The 24,777-nt window shown below is 39.9% G+C and overlaps 1 protein-coding gene across 12 annotated transcripts in view; it reads right to left on the bottom strand.

Moving 5' to 3' along the window:
- LOC111865176 (probable Ras GTPase-activating protein) overlaps positions 1-24,777 on the bottom strand; it is a 569,826-nt gene that overhangs the window by 6,624 nt on the left and 538,425 nt on the right. For all 12 annotated transcript variants that reach the window (XM_033751719.1, XM_033751717.1, XM_023852972.2 and 9 more), the window contains 10 exons: positions 15,734-15,828; positions 13,444-13,538; positions 11,650-11,874; positions 8,376-8,477; positions 8,020-8,204; positions 6,028-6,197; positions 4,833-4,995; positions 3,804-4,062; positions 2,298-2,446; positions 524-690 (listed from right to left, as the gene is read on the bottom strand). In XM_033751719.1, the coding sequence (XP_033607610.1) occupies positions 524-690; positions 2,298-2,446; positions 3,804-4,062; positions 4,833-4,995; positions 6,028-6,197; positions 8,020-8,204; positions 8,376-8,477; positions 11,650-11,874; positions 13,444-13,538; positions 15,734-15,828 (1,610 nt within the window). The remainder of the gene's footprint in view (positions 1-523; positions 691-2,297; positions 2,447-3,803; positions 4,063-4,832; positions 4,996-6,027; positions 6,198-8,019; positions 8,205-8,375; positions 8,478-11,649; positions 11,875-13,443; positions 13,539-15,733; positions 15,829-24,777) is intronic.

The following is a 24,777-nucleotide window of genomic DNA, read 5'->3' as shown; positions in this document are numbered from 1 at the left end:
ACTATATTCAAGGAAGATACACATTATCAACAGAATTACGCACACAATAGTTCTTTATTTTCTTAATTCCATTTATTATTATTATTATTATTATTATTATTATTATTTTAAGCTTACTTTTGAAGGCCATATTAGACTTGAGGTTTTGGGGTTTTAGTAAATATGATATAACATTTAATAAAAGTTATCAGTATATGGAGACTTATTGTACTAGCAATGTTTTTAATTCCTAAGGTTCTGTTCTAAGTACAATTTTAAAGCCTCTACTTTTCATAAGAATGATGCACAATGCACTAATGTTGCTTTAAGAACGCTTTGAGTTTTCAATTTCCCAGTTACCTTGGGATTATTACATAATTCATAAATTCCTGTAATTACATTATGGAAGATGTTATATGAATTTCTATCAACCTTATCGTGAGTCTCCGCCACTACTTACTCCTGCCTCGAAACCTCTTTGAGTGAAAGGACACGTACTTCACACCGGCAAAGTCATAAATGCAACGAAAGATGCACTACTCACTGAGATGTGTTGCAAGAATTTCTTCATTGATGGAGCTTCTCGTTCCAGGAAGTCATTCATGAATTCCATAAAGTTCTCCTTTCCTTGGAAGCGTGTGAAGGAAGCCAGTGTCTGTAACGTCTTGGCCACAAGAGTGAGATTACGTGCAGCCTTCTCATTTGGATATTCTGTAACATAATTCCGAATGAAGTGGAAGAATCTGTTTCCCAAAGTGTTGGATACTGAGGGTAAAATTCTCTGATATCAGGCATAATTATGAAAGCCACTCTGCTAAAAAGCAATTTCATTTAAAATAATATGTTAGCAGCAATTCCCAACAAATCCTGTTGCCATACATAACAAAAAAATTAATGTGCAGGTCATGCAATGCAATATTCAGGAAGGTGAATCACATAATCTATTTCAGTGACTTCAGTGTCAAATACAGAGGTTACAAGGTTATCACATATTCAATATTCCATAAGCCCTTAGTACCTTTCAGTTTCAATGCCCATACTGTTTTCTGATCCATACAAAATTTTTCCAAAGCATCAGATGTTATGCTGAGCATGACATGAAAGAAAACAATTATGCCCTACTGTAAGGTACTCCCCCTGTATTTGCTTGACGAGACTGAAGAAAAGCCACAAAAACTGTGTCAGGACACTCAAGTCTCTCGGTTAAGACATAAATGTCAGACATCACAAACAGAAAACTACAGAGCTAACAACTACACTGGAACGTTACACACTGGTATGCATAATGAGCCTCTCTCTGCACATCTGTACATTTCCATGACCCCGCTACATTTCTTTAAATCATGATGCTAAAAAACCGGACAGCAGTCACCCATTTACTCCATCATATCAGAGCTTGGCATACACCAAGTATGCATTCCCCAACATCCATATTTGGAGATTATATTTTATGAGAAAGATGCAGCCCAGTCAGTTTGGAATGCAGATATTTCCTAAATACAGTCTTTACAATGTAAGTTTTGAGGTTTTCATGGCGATGACTATAAAGAAAGTTGTCTTCTGGGTTTTGGCGCCGTGTATTCTTCATTTTGGCTGATATTTCGGAGGAACGTCAGCCAAAACGAAGAATACATGGCGCCAAAACCCAGAAGACAACTTTCTTCACAGTCTTTACAATTTTGCAGACACAAAACTAATCACATTACTAATGATACATTTCATACTTATAAAATATTTTTCCTTGTACCACGTTTTGTTAAATATATCTATCCATCATCAAAAAATGTTGGATGGTTGGTTGGTTTCCAATGGCTGCATTTAGGATCATTTAACCCATTTTGTGAGCACTCAAGTTCTCGCTTTGTTGCATCTTGAAGAAGTCTGCACTTTTCTTTTGGGAAGCTTTGCCAGGTTTGTTGCTCAAAAATGTATAAATTAAAATTTTCCAAAGTTAATGAGCTCTATGCTGGGTGTTACAACTTTTTTTTTTTTGCATCACCAAATGTCTTGAAAACAGTGTGTTTATTCTGAGCTTCCCGTTATGTAGTGGTTTACTGGGTTGATAATTTCACTTGATATTTTTAGTGCAAAAAAATTTCACAAAATCAGAATAGCAGTTTCAGAAATGAAGCGTGTGCAATGAGAGATGGGACAGGAATGACCGAACTCTTATACATTTTGCATAAACAGTAATTAACAAGATTTCTTCAATAGTGAAAAGGCACGAGGTAAATCTCTGTGCTGATGGCACATCTGAACAGAACCACAATGTGTGCTACAGGCGACCACATTTTAATACATTCTACAAGAGCACTTACCATGTGTTATGTTAAACAGGCTTGGTGACAGAATGGCTGGACACAAAAAGCGTAAGAAGATAGAGGCTGAGATGAGATTATCACTAATGTCTTCTCGTTCCATGGCTGTAAGACGCTCTCGAAATATGTGGAAACATTCGCGTAACTCCCTACAACCCAACAACACAATTATTATGTTAGTGTCATATGCCTCAAGCTGCATAGTGTTAAGGAAACCCACGTGTTACTCTTAACCCATTTAAAAATAAAATTCATGTAAATAATGTTAAATAATTCAGTTTTTACCTCACAGAAACCATACAGTCTCCATAAAGAAGACCAATTAGTTAAATCTGTTTAGGGGAATAAGCATTCTTCATTTTGAGAGTGATAGGAAACACAAAAATACTGTTACATGATGCCTGAAAGCCAGAACGATGAAGCCTGAGTTGACGTTCATTGCTAGGCAACGGCTCAGTAAACATGTCCCTGCAGCAATGAATATGCTAGTACCAACGAAGGGATTGTTAGGAAACGGTGTTTGTTGTTGGGTCTGCCCTGAGGCTATACAATGAGAACCCCTGGTGAGGTGAGAATGATTTGAGAGAGAGACAAGGGTTGGCAGTCAGCTGACCTCTGCAAAGGAACTGAGAAGAGATGGCATCAAGATAGTTGGCAGCTGCATCAGAGAATTGGACTGAGAGTTCCACAGTTCACAGTTGGCAGTCGTTAATTGCGGGAGTTGACAAGAGTTCAGCATGGGCAGCTGTGACAAGAGAACCTGAATATGGGAAACTAAAGAATCTCCACTGTTAGAGAAGTCATCGCCAGGGATTACCTGGTGAAAACATAACAGGGTGGAAAAGACTTAGTGAGTGCTGTGGCGATTTGTAAAGTGTAGAGATTAGAAATAACTGAAATTATACAGATCATTAATAAGACGAGTAGTTACCTATGCTGCTGAAACCTGGATACTGAACATTTCTGACGAAAATGTTCTTTGAATACTTGAAAGGAAAATTATAAGGAAAAATCTAGGTCCTGTTTGTGAGGACGGTGTTTGGAGGGTTAGATCAAACTCAGAAATTAATACTTTACTTCAAGGAGAGGACATAGTGAAACATGCAAAATCTCTTAGGCTTAGTTGTCTGGGTCATGTGGAGCATATGGAGAGTGAGAGGACCCTGAAAAGTTTATTGAATGGTGAACTCTTTGGAGTTCATAGAGGAGGAAGACCTAGGAAGAGACGTGAAGGAATACCTATGGCGAATGAGGATTGGTGAATGGAAAGAGAAGGCACATGAATGAAATACATGGCAGCTAATTGTGAAGGGAGCCAAATCCCACAAAGGGCTGCAGGAGGAGTCACACACTCTAAATTGTGACAATACATTCTGTGGGCAAAATGGAGAGTTCTTTAATACTGAAAAAAGTGGTGGTGCATATACTGTATATAGTCATCACTCTTCTTAGGCATTATTGAACATTTTCTTTTCATGTACACAACTAATATGGTGAAGTACTCACACAGGGAAAGACTGGTGTGAACTCAAGATGCGGGACCATGCCATTTCCACCGCAGCCCTCAAGTTGTCTTGTTGCTTGCGTAGGGCTGCTACACTGGCCACCTTCAGTGGGTCAACTTCACAGTCCTGCCCTGAGTTAAGTACACAACTCACAAGCTCACCAAGAGTTTCCTGCAGGTAGCGATCACCTGTCAGTTTCAAGTAGGCCTCCATTGCCTTTGTTGCTAGGGAGTTGCCTCTGAATGTCAGGCGTTCATCATCTGTGCATAATTCAAAGCAGAAACATAATGATTAAACCAAATCATCATAGCCTGATATTTAAATCAAGCAACATATGCTCTTACAGACAAGGAAAGCCATATTTGGTAGTAGCAACTGTTTCATGGTACAGAGCCTTCTGTCAATAGCCAAAAAGTTACTGGCCATGAAATTTCTCCTTTATACTAAACCTGAAGATTAATCAAAATTTTCATAGAACTCTGTCACTGAACTCTATCCAAAGCTAGCTACTTCAATATAGTTCAAATCTTCACCACCTTCAACATAACAATAAATATTATTACTCTAAGACCATCTATACCTACACCTCCACAACAGTATCTTCTTACAGACTGAACAAGAACTCTGTATGCCTTTGTTGCCCCTCATACACACTCTACACATGTCACTCTTTTCACTTAATCTCCCTATCAAACCAACTATACACAGAATACGATGATATACTCTCTCCTACCAAGCAATGCAAACAAACAAATTACAGCCACTACATATCTAATGCAGGTACCACAATGATCTGTCGCTACTTCTGGGTTAAAATGATATAACTGCGTTTTCCTGATTCCCTGCACTGTACTGTGATAGCTCCACACACTTCTATAGATATTTTACCTGCAAGTGTGAGACCTCAGAAAGTGTTTTATTTAAGTCCCATTTAAACTGCTGTGTAGACTGACTTCAAACTCAGTTCCCTAAAAACTAGTATTAACGTATACTAGTATAACGTTCCAGTATCCCAGGTGATGTTACTTACCTATCCTGTCAATATCCATCATGACTATGTCAGCAAGGAACTTCTGCGCCAAGCCCTCTCTCTGCATGATGTGGACCATTGCTGTTGCAATGTCCTCCTTCGCCTTCACTCCAATTACTGGTTCCAGTGCTTCACATAATGGTTTGTATTCTGTCTTCAGGAACTGTGGATTTTATGATACCATACACTTAGCCTTAACATTAAGATTAAAGGAATTACCAGACTTTAAGATTGCTGATATGAACATGTCACAGTAGTGTGAAATTCAATAGAAAATGGATCAAAGTTATACTATTGCAAATATCATACGTAACACGAGTTCTGTACTACTATCAGCGACTTTCTTTCGTTGAAAATCTTCAATCATATTTGTTCTAATTCAAGTTAACTTCACTGAACTTTATACTTTTAGATTTATGGGCCTGATCTATAAAATAATTACCACTGTGCATGAATAGGGCCATGCAACTTTCTTAAGAGACAATATAAAAATAACCTTCAGTGCCAATTTTGCACATAACCACAGAAAATCAATACTGATCTATTTTTCTAACAGACATGAATCAGTGTAATGAAATCACAAATTTATGCATGTCATGGCTACCAAAAATCGAACAATGCAGACATCATTGTTGCAGCCAGACCATTTTAAGCTGTAACTGCATCTGGTTGCTAATTACTGCTTAGAAAAATGTATCTTCTGATTTAAAAAATTATATCATTTTCATAATTCTAAACAAATTTCCACCCTCATATTCTGACAAACCACACAAAACTTTTTTTCTCTTGGCTGATCATGCTTCAGATATCATATTTTGACCATAACCATCATAAAACTGCACCTTTAGAAAACTGGGCACAAGATCAGTATAGCATTCAACATGAACTAAGCATGCATCATCTTCCTGTATAAAAATAAAAAGAAATAACCTGAAAACATAACCTTCAAAAACAGAAACTTGAAGAGGAAGAAAGAAAGTGGGAGGAGTTATGTAGTCATTATGAAGGGCACAGAAATTCATAAACATTCTGATTTTCACTGTATCCCCCTGATTTACATATTAGAGGACCATATATACTAATTAATTCATTGGCCTGAAAATCCATGCATCATAGTTAAAACCACAAACTATCAATAAACATAGCCTAGTATATCAGCAAGATACTGCAGCAACTGAACACAACTAACTCTTACCTGCAGAAATTCTTGGTACACCTGAACTGGCAGGATGTCTACTGACTGGAAGCGACATTTCACCCGCAGAGAAGGTGGGTCCTTTGGTACTCCCTTTTCTGACAAAACAGGATACCACTTCTCTATCAGGTACCGAGATGTCACTTCATGCACTGGTATGCTTACGCTACCTATAAAAACAGAATAAAAAATTTGGTTTCTTTTCAGTTGTGCTGATGATCCTACTAGGACCATGTAGCTTCAGATTATTAACATGATTATGCATCTAACATTCTGGTAGAAAAACCTGAACAAAGGTCCACATCTGGACACTATCAACATCTGTTCTAATATTATACTGTCACTTCCATCTCAGTTTTCAAAGTATCCACTTGGCATGAGGTTCCAAAACCAGATTCTGTACACTTACTGCTAGGAGGAGAAAGAAAGAATAAGCATAAAGGCTGAATATAAGGCTGATGAATTTGGAGGCATGGACAAGTAACAAGCTTTGCATTTCATTACTATTTCCCTGGAAGAAATAAAATATGAATGTGTGTTTATTGCGAATACACAAATTACCTTATATGTTTCAGGCTGTCTTAGCCATCACCAGAGGTCTCATCAACATTAATTTGAAATTCCATACATATTCACAATACATGTCTATATGAGAACCTTACATCTTAAAATTATAGTCAACAATAAAACAAACTAACATGCTTGGAATGTAAAAAATTATATGTAGGGAGAACTGGACGATCGCTAAGAACTAGACACAAGAAACATACACAAAGTATTAAATTTAATAAAGAAGATTAGCAATGTGAACACAGATACTAAGAAACTTGCAATGCTATGGAAAATGGAAGAAATTATGGACAAAATAGATGACGCTAAAAACGGTCACATTATGAATATAAAAGAAAACTTTTACATTTACCATATTTACGCATGTATAGGCTGCGTGCGTGTATAGGCCACAGCACAATTTTCAGACAGAAATTATAGAAAAAATAATTTTCTTGGAATATTATTTCAGGAGTAGAACACTCTGTATTACTAATTATGAATATAATTTTTTTAAATGAAGTGTGATTTTGAATATTTCGAATATAAGCCGCACCCCAGTTTTCCTCTTGAATTTTTGGCAAAAAATGTGCGGCCTATACATGCGTAAATACGGTATATATTTAAACAATGCAACTAAACAAAAACCTATGAAGACAATCATAGCAACATTCTTTTGGACACAGCCATGGCTCATTTAGACATGCCCTCTTATCCCGTTACACTCAAATCATACATATATATAGTACCACAGATCAACCCACCATTAAATCTCCCACAGCAAACTACAAATTTGGTCATAACATAAACATTAGGTATAATGGGAAGCATTTTCATACATTCACACTTTCATAATTACATAAATAAATCAATAAAAGTTCTAATGCATTCCTACATTATATTTGCAGATTCAAAAACACTGCTCCTCATAAATGGAACATACTTAATTGCACTACTAGTATAAAATCTCAATGTAATTAATTTTTAATTGACTTACAATTAACTAAAAAGTTTTATCTTTGACTACAATTTTAAGATATAAGATCCTTATATAGACATTCAGCATGTAATGCAAATATGTGCAGTTTTTGCAGTTAATGTTGATGTGAACTCTGACGATGGCCTAGCCAGACCAAAACCTGTAAGGTACATACACATTTTACATACATAAATGTAACAAAATTTACAATGTTTCATTCTATCTACATATACTAAATAAATCCTACAGTGACTGATTTTCTGGACAGACTTTTACATACTGAACAAGTGAGACTTCTTGGAACATCCAAATGTTACATGAATGTACTCACACCCATCTCCATTTCTTGAGAACTGTTACTTATACATACACAACATGGGTTTTTCCCTCATTCTTAGTTTTTGCCCTTAACAAATATATTCAGACACACGAATCTGTGCAACAAGCATAGTTTACATGCTTACCAACTAAGACATTTTTGTCCCGTTTCTTCTTGCGGTCAGCTTCACGGAACAGATTCACATTAATAACATTCACAAGAGGCAGGTTGTGAAAATCGAAATGTTCTCCCCAAAAGCACATGTCTCCCTTCTGCTTGGATGATGTACGGGCATACAGCGTCTTATCAAGACACAAATCACAGAAATACCTGTAAACAGCAAATTACAATACTTAATTCACGTGACAATGGATTAGGTGAAGTAAGGGAGATCTCAACACAAAACGTACTTTTACAGGAGAGATTCAAACATTCTTGTTTTTAAGGAAGAGTTCTGTAGAACAATAGTGTTCAGGAAGTAGTGTGTTAGTCCTAACTCACCTCTTCTTGTTTGCGATTCCTTTGGCTTCGAGAATCCAGATCTTGAGGGAATTGTCCGTACGTCGCACATGTTCCTGATCTGGTTGAACAGACTTCCGCAGACTGCAAGATCATGGAAAATATAGAGCAGATTTAGAATTTAAATTTATCTCACCAGATCCAAGAGAAAGGATGAATAATGATGAGATATGGAATAAAACATGATATCAGGAAGATCAAATGAAATATTATTGTCTCAGAACAGCAGCTCAGGGGTAAGACAGCCTCACGTATATTCCATAGGTGGCCAGCCTAAGTCTCTGCCATGGTACTGCACATCCTGACTCAGATTTTTAGTTTGCAATCTTCATCATTTCTAGGCGAAATTTTCCCTCTGTAGTCCACTCATGACAGCCTAAACTAAGCAACTAAAAAAAATTTGCTTAGTGGGCGGTGGAGTCCAACTCTGTCCACTCGGCACGTCGGCCACTGATTGGCCTACTGTAATGAAGACTGGCAGGGGAAACCGAAGTACTCGGAGAAAACCCGCCCCACCACCACTTTGTCCACCACAAATTCCACTTGACCAGAGCCAGGATCAAAACCAGGCTGCCACGGTGGGAAGCCAGCAACTAACTGCTTGAGCTATGGCGTGGCCAACTAACCAACTAACTCCATGGAGCTGAGCCCTTCCTCAGAAGCCACCTGTTGTGCAGCTACTCATGAATTGCCCAGCATTTTATGAAATCCAAAGGTTCATCCCTGCATTCATATGAATCTTCCACTGGTCTCTATCCTGAGCCAGATCAATCCAGTCCATGCCACCCAGCTCTGAGATTATTTTAATACTGTCCTCCCACCTAAGCCTTCCTAGTGGTCCCTTTACCTCTGGCCTTCCCACCAGAACCGTATATGCATTCTTCACCCCATGCTTGTTACATGCCCTGCCCATCTCATCCTCCTTCACTTGGCATGATACCCTTCTTACCTAATTTACTGTACCAGTGATTCAGTTACTTTAAGTTTTGGTCACCAATGAAACAGCTTTATCACAACAAAATTTAAACCTTGGAGTGGGGGGGCACAAACAGTGCCAAACTTTAAATGTCACAAATGATGCCAGGTTATCTGGTGCTAACTACTTGAGGTAAACAGCATCTATAAAATGATCTATATAATCTTCTTACAAATTCATACTTCCAAGATAAATTGGATTGACAGTAATATAAAAATTGCATAAACAGAGTAGGAAAAAACTCTCTATTTTCCACATTATTCTAATTATAATCAACATGTACCAAAAATTTGCTGTTAAACAAGTCTTGAACATTCAAACTAACATGCAGCTGTGAAACTGAAACAAAACATTGTCTCACCGACATTGACACCTTGCTGAATTCTTAATGCATGATTTTTTTTACTACAAGTGTTTACAACAGTGCACTGAATATTTTCTGTTAGCATCAGCACATTATTTGTGGGCACGCAGTAGCATAGTTGAATGTATATGGGGTGGGCCTTCTTGGCCCTTGCACCGCGACCACAGTGATCTATTGTGCCTAAATATACTGTAGTTAGTTGGTTGAGGCCCAATGCTACAAGCTGGAAGGTCATGGGTTCAAGTCCCAATGAGGTCACTGAATTTTTTTCAATTGACCTAATCCTTCTGGCCACACTATGGCCTTGGGGTCAACTCAGACTCTAACAGTAATGAGTACCAGAAATATTCTTGGGGGTAAAGGGCGGCCAGCGCGTAGGGCTGACAACCTTGCCACCATCTGTGAGCCGACTGTCTAGAAAATGTGGAACCCTCAAGATCTCACAGGCCTTCACGGCCTGTTACGGGGATACCTTTACTTACTTTACTTATCTGCACATTATTTCTTTACAAACTCTACAAAGAGGCGTTCTCATCTGATCTCTCTCCTGATATCAGTTATGACGTGGTACTGCCTTTATGTATACAGTATTATCAATATCCAGCCCCTCAAACTATTCAACATTTGATTATTCAAACAACATAATACTATGCACATGATAATACAATATTATCTCTTCTTCCAATGAACCCTCTCTTTACATGATTTACAAATACAGTCAACTCTGGATTATCCGGGATAATGGTGGGGATGGAAATCACAATTAATCGAAAACCCGGTTAAGACAAATTTTATTAAAAGTAGTACTGTAATACTGTACCTTAATAATACTATAGGCCTACCTGTATTTAAATTTATTCAACCTCATTTTTATGTCATCTCATGGCCTATTTAATACTTTTTTTACATTACACTGAAATATGAATTAGTTATTTCAATCACAGTCTTCAACAACGTCCAACATTTTTTACGAATATTCACACTTAACACTTACAAAAAATTTAATATTGTCGTTTACTTTTTTCCTTTTTCTGTTGAATACTTAACACAACACGCTTCCTTTTACACCCCGATATTTTGCTAACGCACTTGAAGATCGATACAAAGATACTAACTAGGGCGATGTATCTGTCCTTGAAACTTTCCACAAATCCTTGCATTCTTTCACCCCTACCCTAGAACACTGTGTTAGCATAATGGGACCAAAGAATGCAGTGCTCGGTTCACACTAGTGTGAAAATAGTGTTACAACTCGCCATGTGAAACAAAAGTGAGTGAATATTAAACAATATATAAGCCTCAAAAAAGCCTCAGCAGCCCCGGTTAAGCCGCAAACCGGTTAATCCACCCCCGGATAATCGAGAGTTGACTGTACTATGTCACTGATTACTGGCTATGAGCTAAACTGTAACCAGAACTGTTAAGAATCTGGTAAACAAACAAACACATACAACAAGTTGTCCAGTTCTCAACTACATCTGTTTCATTTAACATACAATATCCGAGGGAAAGCATGTAATAAAATCCTTCCACTATGCATTTTGTCCCAATGCTGATCTTCTGAATTAGTCACATTCAACATGTCTAAACACATTTTTAGAGATGGCTTTGGGATTTCATGGCAATTTGGTGTGTCTTATTTTGTGGTGATGACACCATCTCGTAGCATAACACTGGGATTCTGAATTACTTCAGTAAAGGGGAAAGAAAATGAGTCAAGATATGCCATATTTTCATTCACAAGTAGGTGTTCATGGTAGACTGAAACATAACAAAGTGGCACAGGTAGTTTAGGGACAGATTCAACTTCATAAAAAGTCTGGAAACGAACTCACAAACCAGGTTACGGTCTACCTATCTGTGTGATCATATTTTTCCTTGAAGGGCTGTCAGGTAATGGGGACCTCACTACTTACCTGTGCACCCACTTGTCTCGCTCGTCAGCTGACCGACATGAGAAGTAGCGTGGGCTGCCAGCAGGAAGTGTAACTTGGAAACAGTGTTCACGGCCTAGGACTGAGGGATGTAGGGGCTTGATCTCCACGCCCCCTGCTCCCAAATCCAGAGTCTGCATTACACTTTGGCCAGACAGCAAAGACTCGTGAGACCGTGATGTACGCAGCCGTGGTGGTACCGGAACTCTGAAAATATACCGCATACATATGTTCATATAAATATTTACACAATGGCTTTTACATGCTTATTTATGCCAATGAGTACTTTCACAGCAGTGACGATGCAGCAAGTAAATGGCAATATAACTTGTACTATTACAGTAACCACGTTCTGAGAAGTAAAAAGTGAACATCCACTCTACAACCTGATCAGTGGTTGGGCACTGACATACCCAACTTTACATTTTATGCACTGCATTAAATTTTATCATACAGCAGGCTGAATGGCCATCAGACTAGCTTCATACAACTGAACATTAAGAAGACATTTCAAAACCCATCTCTTTGGTGTCTTATCTCACCTATCTCACCTTCCCATCTCACAACATCTCTCTCTTTAAAAATAAAGGTCATCTACTCTACGAACCAGACCTTGCGCAGCAAAGTTACAAAAGACAAGTCCTGTGTAAGTATGTCTGAATTTCCCACTGTGCAATGATACCAAAATAGAATCTAGCAACTTTCTACCACTAAAGTAACAACTAAATTCTAAAGGGTTCTGACGATGGTGGATAACACACAGAATTACTGGGTTTTCAGAACATTTCCATCGTCCGGAATTCTAGGAAACAGAAAACACGATGTTTCGGAAATGGGATCTGTTTGTCTTCAGGTGAGGAAGGGAAGAGATCCAGTTTCTGAAATGTCATGTTTTCTATTTTCTAGAATTCTGGTTGATGGAAAAAGACCAAAAACCCAATAATTCTGAGGACTGATGTTAACAGTCTGTCACAAGCTCATGACATATCCTTGCTCCCAGTGTGAGTGCACCAATACAGCACCAATATAAACTTATGATATGGCAGCAACACTGTGACAGTAAATGCAGAAATTATGTTAGGTGACATCTGAGAAAAGTATGCTCCCATGTATGAGCATTTAAATGGCTTCTGCATCTGGAGTGGTCAATTAAATCTGCATTATGGCTCTTCCAAATCATGGAGATCAAAGGACATTAACATAAATAAACTATATAACAGTAAACAACTGCCAGAAACTAGCTAAACGATACACAAAGGTTACCTTCCTGCCTTCTGCGAATGGCAGTTGAGAACAAAGCCCCAGGTTTAATCAACAGCCTATGGGTCAGATATTATTGTAACACAATTCCAACACAATGGATTAAAACAACTTTAACGAAAAAACTTGAAATAACAACCTCAAAATTTTGTGATTTTTAATCAGAATACTTTCTCTATGTTATACACGTATACATATGGGAAAGTAAAATGGAAAGTAACGAAACTGACATGAGACAGCAAGAAATGAAAGTTTAGAGCCTGTACAAACATTCTGCAGTCAACTTCTGTGCCACAAACTGATTTTAACAATCCTTCAAAACCTTTACCCATAAAGTAGTTACATGATACAATATTACAATCAGTAGTAGTATGAATCATAATTACAGGCAATTAGAATGAAACATTATGCTTTCCAAGGTCTGCTGTTGTCTTCAAAACAATCACATGGGAATTTCCTGCTAGTCCTCCTACACTTGCAATGCTGTGTCCAGCAAGCTGTATATATAGTACCTACCCGTCACTGTCGAGAACTCGTTTTCTTTCCAATTTTGTGACACTCTTGGTCCTCTTCAATGGGTTCGATCTGAAAGATCGCTTCGAGAAGAAGTTCTGAAAAATATTAACAGTAATATTACATATACTTTCACATTCTGTACAGATGGGAGTGTAAAAAAATGAACTACCAACTTCGGATCAGAAACTCTTTCTGACACAAAAATATACTCTGTAAAATATCAGGATTCCAAGAATGTCCGCTTTCTTCTTTATAAATTGGCATACTAATTGGTTTACTGTCCTAAGATATTTCTATTATAAATTATTCCTTTTAAGTTTCAAAATGATTTTATATCATCATTACCTTATCATTTTTCATTATCTTCATTATTTTGCTTCTGCATACTTTGGTTTAATGTTGTAAACAGGTTCACCTACTTACAAGATGTAAGCAAAACAAATATATGTTATGAACACCATTACACTGCACTAAAGGAAATTTTGTTTTAAAATTATGCCCTGCTCTGTTAGGGCAAGTATACAGGCAACTCCTTTTTTTTACAAGACTAGCAGATAAACAGATATTAAAATGTGTTTTGAAAATGAAGTCACACAGTCAAAACAATTTCAAAAAAATTTATTCGCTTTTTGGCTTTTTAGTAAGGCCACACCATAACGCAAGAGGTTAGTCACTGGCTTCCCACCACAGTGGCCCGAGTTCGAGCCTTGGTCTGGTTAAGTGGTATTTGTGGTGGACAAAATGGCGCTGGGGCAGGTTTTCTCCAAGTACTTCAGTTTCCCCTGCCAATCTTCATTCCACCAAATACTCCATCACAATCACCCGGGACAGGTACAATAGGCCAATCAGTGGCCGACATGATGAGAGAACCCACCTGGGCTCCACCCCCCCCAATATGAAAATTAAAAAAAAATTAAGGTAAGTATACTATTACAGAACTAACTGCTAAGAGCAGCAGTGACAGCAAAGTTGCACCACACTTAATTACACACCACTCCATGAAGACATATGGGGGGCTGGATATGTGTAGTTTCGCATATACGTGTACCCTAGAGCAATCTGAAAGTGTCTGGAAGAGAAACATTTCTGCCCCCCCCCCCATCAAAACAAAACAAAAATGGGAAACAAAAGGAGTTCTAAGTTAATTATGAGTTACATCTTATATGTGTACTGTTAACTTAAAAAAGTTACATAAATTATATAAAATCATATCCATATATGGTCTCCAAGGTCTGCAGCTTCTAAACTGGTATGCGGGAATTTCCACCTACTATATACATCACATGGAAAAAGTTAACAAAACGAATCGCTACTATCAAATATGCCTGACAGAATTAAGCATTCAATATTTATACATTCCTCTGGCATTGAGAACCTGCTGTGACGAGGGACAGGAAAGGAATAACATGATGTCTCAATAAATTTGTTCCATAAACAGTCAACCACATATTCTAGGTTCCCAAATGAATATCAATATGCAAGTAGTATCCATATTTAAATGCTGATCACGGTGGTTGCACGGTATAAGTCACCGTCTTCATTCGCTCAAATGCTGGGATCGTGGGTTCGAATCCCACTCAAGATTTGAATGTCTGTCTTGTGTGCATTTATTCTGTGTTTGTGCTGTTCTGTGTGTAGGTAGGGGCCTTGCAGCTGGCTGATCCCCCATCCAAGGGGTCCTATGACTGTGTATTGGATCAAGAAACTGAAAAAGCGGACAAAGCCCAACAAGGGGCTGTAGAGCCATAATAATAATAAGACATGTTTAAACTAAATTCTGATTTTAATAAAAGATGATTATAAAATCACTAAATTTTACAGTTTATTATTAACAACAAACAATGAATTGGGCAAATCTAGTATACCGATTATCTGAACTTCTATGAGCTGGGAGAACATTTAAATTTTTGTTACCAGTTTCAATAAAGCTAATCTTTAACTTAATATATATATATATATTATCTCCTAACATGACAGTATTCATAATATTTTAATATAAATCATAATAAATGATTTAATGAAATTTATGGAAAAATAAAGAAAACAATTTTGAATCTATCCTGGGATAGTACTACTTTGAGACAATGAAATGCCACAAGTTTTTACACAGAAGGTATCCATTCACCAACATTCAACAGAAAATATAAATACCAAGAACAAACCACCATGCCCATTTTACTGCAAACAACATACAATTAACTACTATAAAAGCATGGACTTTTATATTCTATGCAAATCAGATAGGTGGATTCATAACTGCCATTTTACAAGACCAATTGCTCAAACTTACCACTATCCTGGAGGGTGTAAGTTCAAGGGCGCGAGTTCCAAGAACAGGGGTGGCCGGAGCGCTGCCCCTTCTACACGCCTTCTCATACGATGTATCTGGAAAGAGAAAACAAAAGCGTTTAAAATAAATTCAAAAGCGAATATTCATCTTGCTCTGAGCAGCCTACAGTGTATTGATAGATTTATGCTATACAGTGGTTTATTTTACAGCTGGTAGTACTAAAACTAATTTGTCACAGATGTTTCTTTGCATCAGGTCTAGTAATTATGAATAATCCCTCTATGGTTGCACACGGTTACGGTAATTTAACTTGCTTCAATATTCATTTAAGTCATCCGTTCTCTAACTTTTAAACGTGAGGCCCCCTTTGAAATATGGCATAACAATTTTATCTGAAAAACCTTACATAAATGGAATAACAATTTTTACTTTAAAAATAATGTAATAAATTGATAGATGTACGATTCATATTCATATCTGAATACGCCTCAATTATTATCAATGTGAGCACTGCTGCAGCATATTTGCCAGAAGTTGTGGGATTCTTGTCTCTGTGGAATAAGGACCTCATTCCGTGGTACTGCATTGTAAAATTGGGTAATTTTCACAGTCCCACGGTAAAAATCTCAATTTTGTACGCACTTAAGGTGAAAATATTACCCAGTATCCTAATGAAATCTGTGATAACTTAGGGTGAACAAGTTGGATTTAGCTGTTTAAAGCAAAAATANGGGGGGGGGGGGGGGGGTTCATGGGCATAAGGGTAAAACCAATTTCAGAGCTAAGTTTCGTAAGCTGTTGGGGTTATGCTCACTCTGTTGGTGCGTTACGTGGTGATCCCCGATCACAACAGTGCAGGCTTGTAACTTAACCTCAACGACCTCAACGACCTCAGCTCCACAACTTCAAACCACTCACAGTTCGCTATGGTCATACTGCAGACGGGACGGAACGGAACGGATCACCAGCTTTTGTGCGTTATTTAACGACGCTTCCAGTACCGCAGTTCGGGCCGAATCATATCGGTTCGAGTATCGCCGACCAGACAGGACAAATGAAACAATATCTTAATGAACGTGGTCCGTTACTATCATCTCCGAGCAGATCCAATCGTAGCCAAAACAGTTTGTCTTCCAGCTGACCACTCGGTCATAACAAGGAAGTAAAAAACTATTACCTTACGGTTTCCTTGCGTGAATGTGAAGGTTGTGGTCAAGCTGTGTTCCGTTTTTGTGACGACAGAAACTGTTCAAATAAATTAACGAGTTCTACCGATCGGTCTGCGAGACTCCGGTGGGATCCGATCAGATCCGTTCCGCTTCCGTAGCGGTTAACTATTCACCAGCTGCAGACGTAGATTGCAAGTACCCACGGCTTGTTATATGTAACCTGTTTTACTAACCGCGATATTTGGTTTCATTTTATCGGTGGGTTTAAATCTGTGTACACAGGTAAATAACAGGCCCATAACTGACATGGGTAGGGCGGACTTGGTGTCCTGAATTTCCACAAAGTCTTGCTTACCAACCTCGGTGACTTTCAGCAATGTACCCCGGCGGTTGATGAGAGATTGCTGTGTGAAATTATATGAAAGGTTTGTATTCTTACGTCATTACAACAACCAATTCAGGAAAGCACAGTGTAGCACATGTCCCTAAGCGTATATAGGTTATCTGCTCCTAAAGCATACTGCATCCTCCCAGTTTTTGTAGCCTTATCCAATATACGTGGCCACAGAGCACGAGTTTCTAAAACAGATCTTCCTTTACCCAGATAATACGGTTAAGGAATTTTAACTATGACAGAGGAACATAAATTCAGTTTCTAGCAAACATATATTCAATAACAAAATTCTGCGTCTAACAGAAACGTCATTTCACGGAAGCATATATTCATCAATAATAATAATAATACTAATCTTTGAGGGTTGAGCTTGTTAGCCTGTTCAGTCATCATGCATCTAGCCATCTTTTTCTCGATCTTCCTGGATTACGTCTTCCCCTCTGTTGATAATATAGCATTTGCTTTGGAGCGCTTTCTGATGGCATCCTAAGTAGATGCTCCGGCCAATTTTTGTTTCCTTTCACATATTCGTTTGTCCAACTTCCTCATTCCTAACTGTGGCCTTACTTCGTCACTCCTTTCCTTGTCCACAGAGTATAACCTGCTACATACCGTGGAAACCGCACCTCCACTGCTTCCAGTCGTCTTTCTTCTGTTCTTAAGAGTCCATGTTCCGCTACCATACACCAAGCACGAAACTGTCCTGGTTTTACAGAATTTCAACTGCGTTCTTTCCTCGTTTTGTGTTCAGTTATTTCTATTGTTCTACTAATATACTGGAAATATTTAAGCTTGCTGTTTACGTCATCTTGAGCATTTTCACAAACTGAATTTAACTACATCTATTAAAGAATCTGAGCTTTCCACTGCAGTGGTTATGAAGAGTATCTTCTGGAATAAAACGCCATGTAGCCCGTTGAACGTCGATTTACGTTTCGGAGGAACATCTCGCGTCCATCCTCAGGGTTGAAGACACAGCGAAGGAAGAGATCAACATGAAGCAGGGACGCTCTGCTTGCTGCCTGGTTCATGCTGGTTTCTTTACAACTCTGATGATGGGTACGACGGGTTCCTCCTAAACGTCGGCTGACTTTCAGCGGACCACACGGCGCTACACCCCAGAAGATGAAAAGCTTTAGCCAATGAAGAAATTACCGTGTCATTCTTATAAGCATAGTAATTCTGCCATGTTAACAAAATTTTTGAACTTCTGAAGCATATCTATAATCCAACTATATAAACTTCACAGTCCATTGAACTTCCCGCTTCATCATCTTCATCTCGCCGAGATTAGCATCTGCTTATCATTAAAAAAAACGCTGAATAACAGCAACCTCTGTGACTGAAGAAATCAATTCACTCCACAAGTTTCGGCAAAAATAAACTTAAAAACCGGCGTTAAATTATATTGTAAGAACTTGTTACTACGTATTACAAGTTTGTACGCCTCCACAGAGTAACACGTTTATAGCTTTTCTCCACAAACTGCATGATTCGGAAATGCAGTCCCTTTCTGTTTGTATGTTACACTTATTAAACTTCACTGGGATATACTAAATCACATATATCACAATATCCGAAAGGATAGGCGATGGACTCCCGCACGTATTAGCACACGGACATAACAAAAAGATGGGCCCTGGAACTGTCTCTTATTATTATCATCATTATTGCTATTATTATTAGTGGTCCGGTCTAGAAACCCGAGATTAACGGCCGTGGGGATCCGTTGCGCTGACCACGCGACACCCTCTATCCGCTAAAGTTGGCAATTATTTCGCCGACAAACGGCGGTCGCTCAGTCGGTATAGTTCGCTTGCGAACTACAGGCCACGGAGTTTTTGTTTATTATTTTTAGAGGGGTGACACTGAGTCCACTTGGAACTGCGGCCACTACTGGTCTACTGTACCAGCCCCAGATGATATATGATGGTGAGTGTGGAGCAATTGGTGGAATGAAGATTGGCAGGGGAAACCGAAGTACTCGGAGAAAACCTGGCCTAGCGCCACTTTGTCCACCACAAATCCTACATGACCAGAAACGGGCTCGAACCTGGGCTGCGGCGGTGGGAAACCCGCGACTAACCGCTTGAGCTATGGCGCGGCCCTGGAATTGTTACATAAAAAATTACTTCTAGACTTTCACACTAAAACACCACCACAAAATATGCGAAACAACTGACAATGTTGCACGGTGTTAATTACGAACATGTCATATTTAGGCCCAAGTTCTATTTCGAGATAGGTAAAAAATGCTTGTACAAAATAACGCTCACCACAGTAAACCTACTCACAAATACCTGATTAGAATTACACAGTGCTACAACCACTGAGACGACAGCAGCTAGCTGCTACCGCAGATGAGACAGCAACTGCCAACGGGCTTTGACTTCATCTGTAAGACAGGCGAAGGAGGGCAGCCAAGCCTGACCTGGAAGCTGCTTAGGGGGACCAGACTTGACACACATTGCAACTCTCACAATGTAAACTGAAGCCTACTCTATACCTGCTGAACTAGTCGTAAAGACACGTAAACGTGTGAGGGATTGCGGAGGAGAGAGGCACGCAAAGTGAGAATGTCCTCGGGCAAACCCAGGAGACCTCGGAACTAACAATAGGATTTCCTGTTTAGAAATATTAATTTGGCCTGTGTGAATTTCGTTAATTTCACTGCGTAATTCTTTACATGCCGGCTTCGTGAAGGTGATGATAGTCATCTTTCCGTGGTTATTAGAAATGGGTGATAATAATAATACCTGTAAAAAATTACCAACGTGGCGTAGTGGTAATGTTTCGGGAGAAAGTCTCCGAGAATCAAAACGGACGAATGTCAGAATCACATGTCAAGGCCATTGTGCTGAGATTTCTTGATAATAAGGGGCAAAGTTGTCCCTGTGCTTCACTAATTAAGCACTAAGCCATGAAGGCGTATGGGTGAGTGGATGTATAGATCCACATTTTCTTGACTCCGCACTAGATGGAGGCGAGTGGTCACCTTCACACCCTTGCCGCTTTACCCCCGGGAAAACAGCCCCAGTTACCCATTGGATAGGTGGTTGCATGGACCCCAGAGCCAGTATGGACAAGACGGAGAAGAGGAAATTCTTGACCCTACCAGGACTCGAATTCCGACCCCTCGGTCGTCCAGCCTGTAGCTAGTTGCTATACCGACTACGCTGTATCAAATTAACTAAGCACACGAATCCTTTCCTCTAAAACAACGAATCAAGCATTCTGCCTCACAAAATTTATGCCAGACAAATATGGACAGAATTTTCGCTATACATATGGATCTTACTTCGTATCAATGCGCCTTCCCAAACATCAACTTCGGTGAAGCGACTTTTGTCCAACAAACAAATACCGATGTTCACAAGGGAGAGTTAGTTAGTTAGTCAGTTAGTTATTAGAGACGGTGGGTTTCCCCATGCGCTTAGACCTGTAGTGGTCCATTGTGCTTCCTCTATGATTTCTACCAGCCTCTATATCCTACCGGTATTGGTGCTTACCATCAGTCCCGCCCAGCCAGCGAGACCGGCTCTACTGGCTGAGAAGTATCTATAATGCTTCCCCCATCTACCGGAGGTATTAGTGACTGCTGTTGGGCGGCAAACGTCCGCAATTTTGCTCAGTGACCTCCTTTGGAGGTATGAGGTTCTTTTACGTGCCGTAAAGCTACGATAAGGGAGAGTTAGAAAACAGGTCACAAATGGATATAAAAGGTAAAACACGTGATATTCGAACCTGAAAAAAAAGAAACATTTATTTCTCGGCATATCCTCCACTTACATTGATACACGTGTCCCATCGCTGTACCTGTGCATCGAAACCCGCAGCACAGAAGTCTTTTGGCTGTTGTCTCAGCCGCTTCTGCACCTCCGTTTCAACCTCTTCGCCATCAGCGAAACGTCTGCCACCCAGTTGTGAACCGCTTTACGTGACAAACACTTCCCACCGTAAACTTGGAACATTTCTTTATTAATGTCCTGTGCACTGAGTAATTTGCCCACAAAAAGAAAAAAGGACACAAGAGAACGCTGCTCTTCGGGAGTACATATCAAATACGGTCACCATTCTGACTACTGAAGCCAGCCTTTGAACTTGCGCATGCGCGTCTACTACACAGCCTTTTTAAAATAAATGTATATTCAAAAATGGCATAGGTAATGCCCATTCGGCCCTCTGTAGCGCCACATAACTGCCATGAAGTTGGACAGTGCTGCTACCTAGTGATACACACAGAAAACTTATTACGTCCATCACAACTGTTTTATTTCCATTTACGACCTGTTTACTGGCTCTCCCCCGGATCCACCATTTAGCCTCGTGTAACGTTTCGTGTTCCAGAACCTTAACAGACTGAGTACCGGTTTGAGTGAAAAGGTTACGTGAAAGCAGTAGCCGGGTTAGCTCAGGCTACGGCCTGGACGGCTGGCTTTCGATTCCTGGCAGGAGCAAGATTTCTCTCCTCCACAGTTGGGCCTCACCCAGCCCACTTATCCAACGTGTAACTGTGGATCTTGCCCCGAGGTTAAAGAGGCCACGGCGTGAAGCTGATCACTCGCCTACATTTAGTGCCAAAGTCCAAATGGTGGAGCTATACCTTCGTTCCCCCACACATCTTCATGATGTAGTGCTTAATTAAGCACAGGGACTTCACCTTTACCCTACGTGACTGCATCGAACGGAATACTGGAAAAATTCTGTGCCACGAATTAGAATGTTACAGCGAAAGCGGATGTAATGAGGCAAGGCTAAGTCACGGTAACAAAACTAATGCCAGTGCAAATATTTTAACCGTGCCACTGACGCAAATGCGACCTCCATAATGGCGAAGATATGCATTGCTCAAAATATGTCCAACACTCGGGCGTCGCTTCTGTTTCAGCGTCGTCCCAATTGCTGATAAACGCTAACTGCTGTGAGCAGCGCGTTTCCAAAGATTTCTGAATGAATCCCACACCTGAGGAGTATTCAGAATGGGCCTCAAAATTTGTCACCTGTGTGGGCACAATGTGGAGTGTAATTTCTGGTTATGAATAAGGCCAAAAGAGGCACAGATACAACACTTCTGCAGAATCCCGTGTGGAGGCGGAGTCGAATACCTCCACCGTAGCCCTGCGAGTCGCATGAGGCTATGAAAAGCGAACCAAGTACCTGGGGGTATAACCGGGCTATCCTGTCCCTGGGAGATATAAAATACGGAGACCTGGCCCTCCAGGTTGGGAGAGTCTCCCACCTGAGACAGTAAAAAGTGGTCGTAAGTCCCGCGGGACTCGGATCTGTGAATGGCTGCGCTGGCGAGGATCAGCAAAAACTGTAAACGACAAGACCCATCCTCTCGTCAGAGACGATGTTATATAAGGATTGTAAGCGCAAATGTTCAGTTGGAAAATAAAAATTACTGGTCGTGAGTCTCAAAAGGCTTGTCGGCAAGATGAAACGATTGGCGGTAAGCCGTCCGTCGTAAACTCGGACTCAGACTCTGACTTTTGGAGAATTGTGTCACTTCAGACTGCAGCCGGTAGAGTGCAGCACTTACTTAGCATTACTGCATGCATACTTAAAAGCACTTGAGATCTCACCAGTGTTCATAAAATCGATAATAATCACCTAGAAATTTGACTTATATATAAAGGAACAAACGGTTCTAACTTCTGAGATACAGACCCGTGCAGTCTCTGGAAAGTCAACCGATGTTTCGGAGGAGAATTTCGCCTCCATTCTCAGGCTCGATGAATAAGCCAAGCAAGAAACCAGCATAAAGCACGGAGCAGGCAGAACACTGCATGCCAATATGTGTGCGTATAATGACATCCATTTACTTGAAGACGGGAGGGGAATCCCTGTTTTCCACCTGCTTTCGCGCTGGGCTTATTCTTCACTGGAGACAACTTGCTCCGAAACATCGACTGACTTTCAGTGGGCTACACAGCGTTACATCCCAGAAGACAGAACTTCTCACGACCATCGCTGTGAGACCCTCAAATCCTACAAAAGGAAGTACAGATTACACGGCACAACAGGAAGTCACGGTCATGTGACATGAAGTTTTATGAAGGTCAAACAAATCGTGTTAGGCTGATTAGGGCCTGCACGGGTTTCGTCGGGTATATATTAACCCTTTCCACGCTATTGTAGCTTACATTTTTAACATATTTCCCTTATTTCTGAAAAAAAAGGGGGGGGAACTTAAAGAGATTACTTTGCTGTGTCTATCCCCCATAATTCCTGAAAGCCGGATAGTGGAGCCACAAGATACGGTCGTTACAATACCATATAAACATATATGTGACATGATGCCTGAAAGCCGGAATAGTGCAGAGAAGTACCAAGGTTACGGCCGGTGCTAGGCAACGGTTTGGTAATTGTGTTTTCCAGCTAGCACAGCGTAATAGCAGTAAATTGTTGCTGGCCCTCACCAGGATATGTATTCTTGGTTTCGGCGTTTATATGTTTGGAAATGGAGCCGCCTCCTCGTCGAGAGGATGGGTTGGTCTTTCTGAGTATACGCCATATTTGTTGCACCGTAATTCAGCACGAGTGCACCCGCACTCACACAGTGTCCTGCTAAGGCCATTTACACTTTGTGGACACCAAACGCATTCTGTCACTTTACTTTAACGAATTATTACGTATGATATACAGATGGCCTCTGTCCATGCAGGTAGTATCAACACTGAAAGCTTAACACACAAAAAAAAAATACATTGCTGTAAAGAGGGAATTTAACTTTAACTCCAAAAGGCAACGAATAAGTGTGTTCCACTGACACTTTCTAGTCTTTAAGGTACAGTGTTTCTAAACGAGATATCTCGTGCGTAGTATGGAAAAGACTGAATCAATGTAGCAACATAAGCCACATAAAATAAGGAACATGCTTCGCTATGACGCAAACAAGAACTTTACTGCATAAAGGATACAAAAATATTACCATTTAACAAGGCCGTGCTATAGATCAGGCAGTTAGTCGCCTGCCTGCCACAGCGGCGGCCCTAGTTCGATGCCAGGCCAAGTTATGTGGGATATGTGGTAGACAAAGTGGCACTAGGACAGATTTCCTCCGAGTACTTCAGTTTCCCTTGCCAATTCTCATTCCACCGACCGCTCCACACTCAGCTATCACCCGAGGCAGGTACAATAGGCCAATTATTGGCCGACTCAGTCTCACCCCACCCCATGGAACTTAAAAAAAACTTACCACTTAACAAAATTGGTCAGCCGCTAACGCGCCTTTGCACAACCGCAAGCTATTTTCCAGGTACAGTTTGTGAAACGATATATTTCAGTAGATCACACGCCCGATCGGATGAACTAGAAACCGACAATGTGAGCGGACATACATATTATCAAGTTTTCTTACAACGGCCACTTATTATCCAATGTCAAAGAGTCATCTAATAAAACTTGCTCTGTCTAGGAAACAACCTAATTTCTCTACCTTCGATAACTTAATCGAATCAACTTGAACAGAGAAACAT

The sequence above is a fragment of the Cryptotermes secundus genome, unplaced genomic scaffold, assembly GCF_002891405.2.
Source record: "Cryptotermes secundus unplaced genomic scaffold, Csec_1.0 scaffold238, whole genome shotgun sequence".
NCBI lineage: Eukaryota > Metazoa > Arthropoda > Insecta > Blattodea > Kalotermitidae > Cryptotermes > Cryptotermes secundus.
Note: the sequence above shows the minus strand (reverse complement) of the source record. Positions and strands in the feature narration are given on the sequence as shown.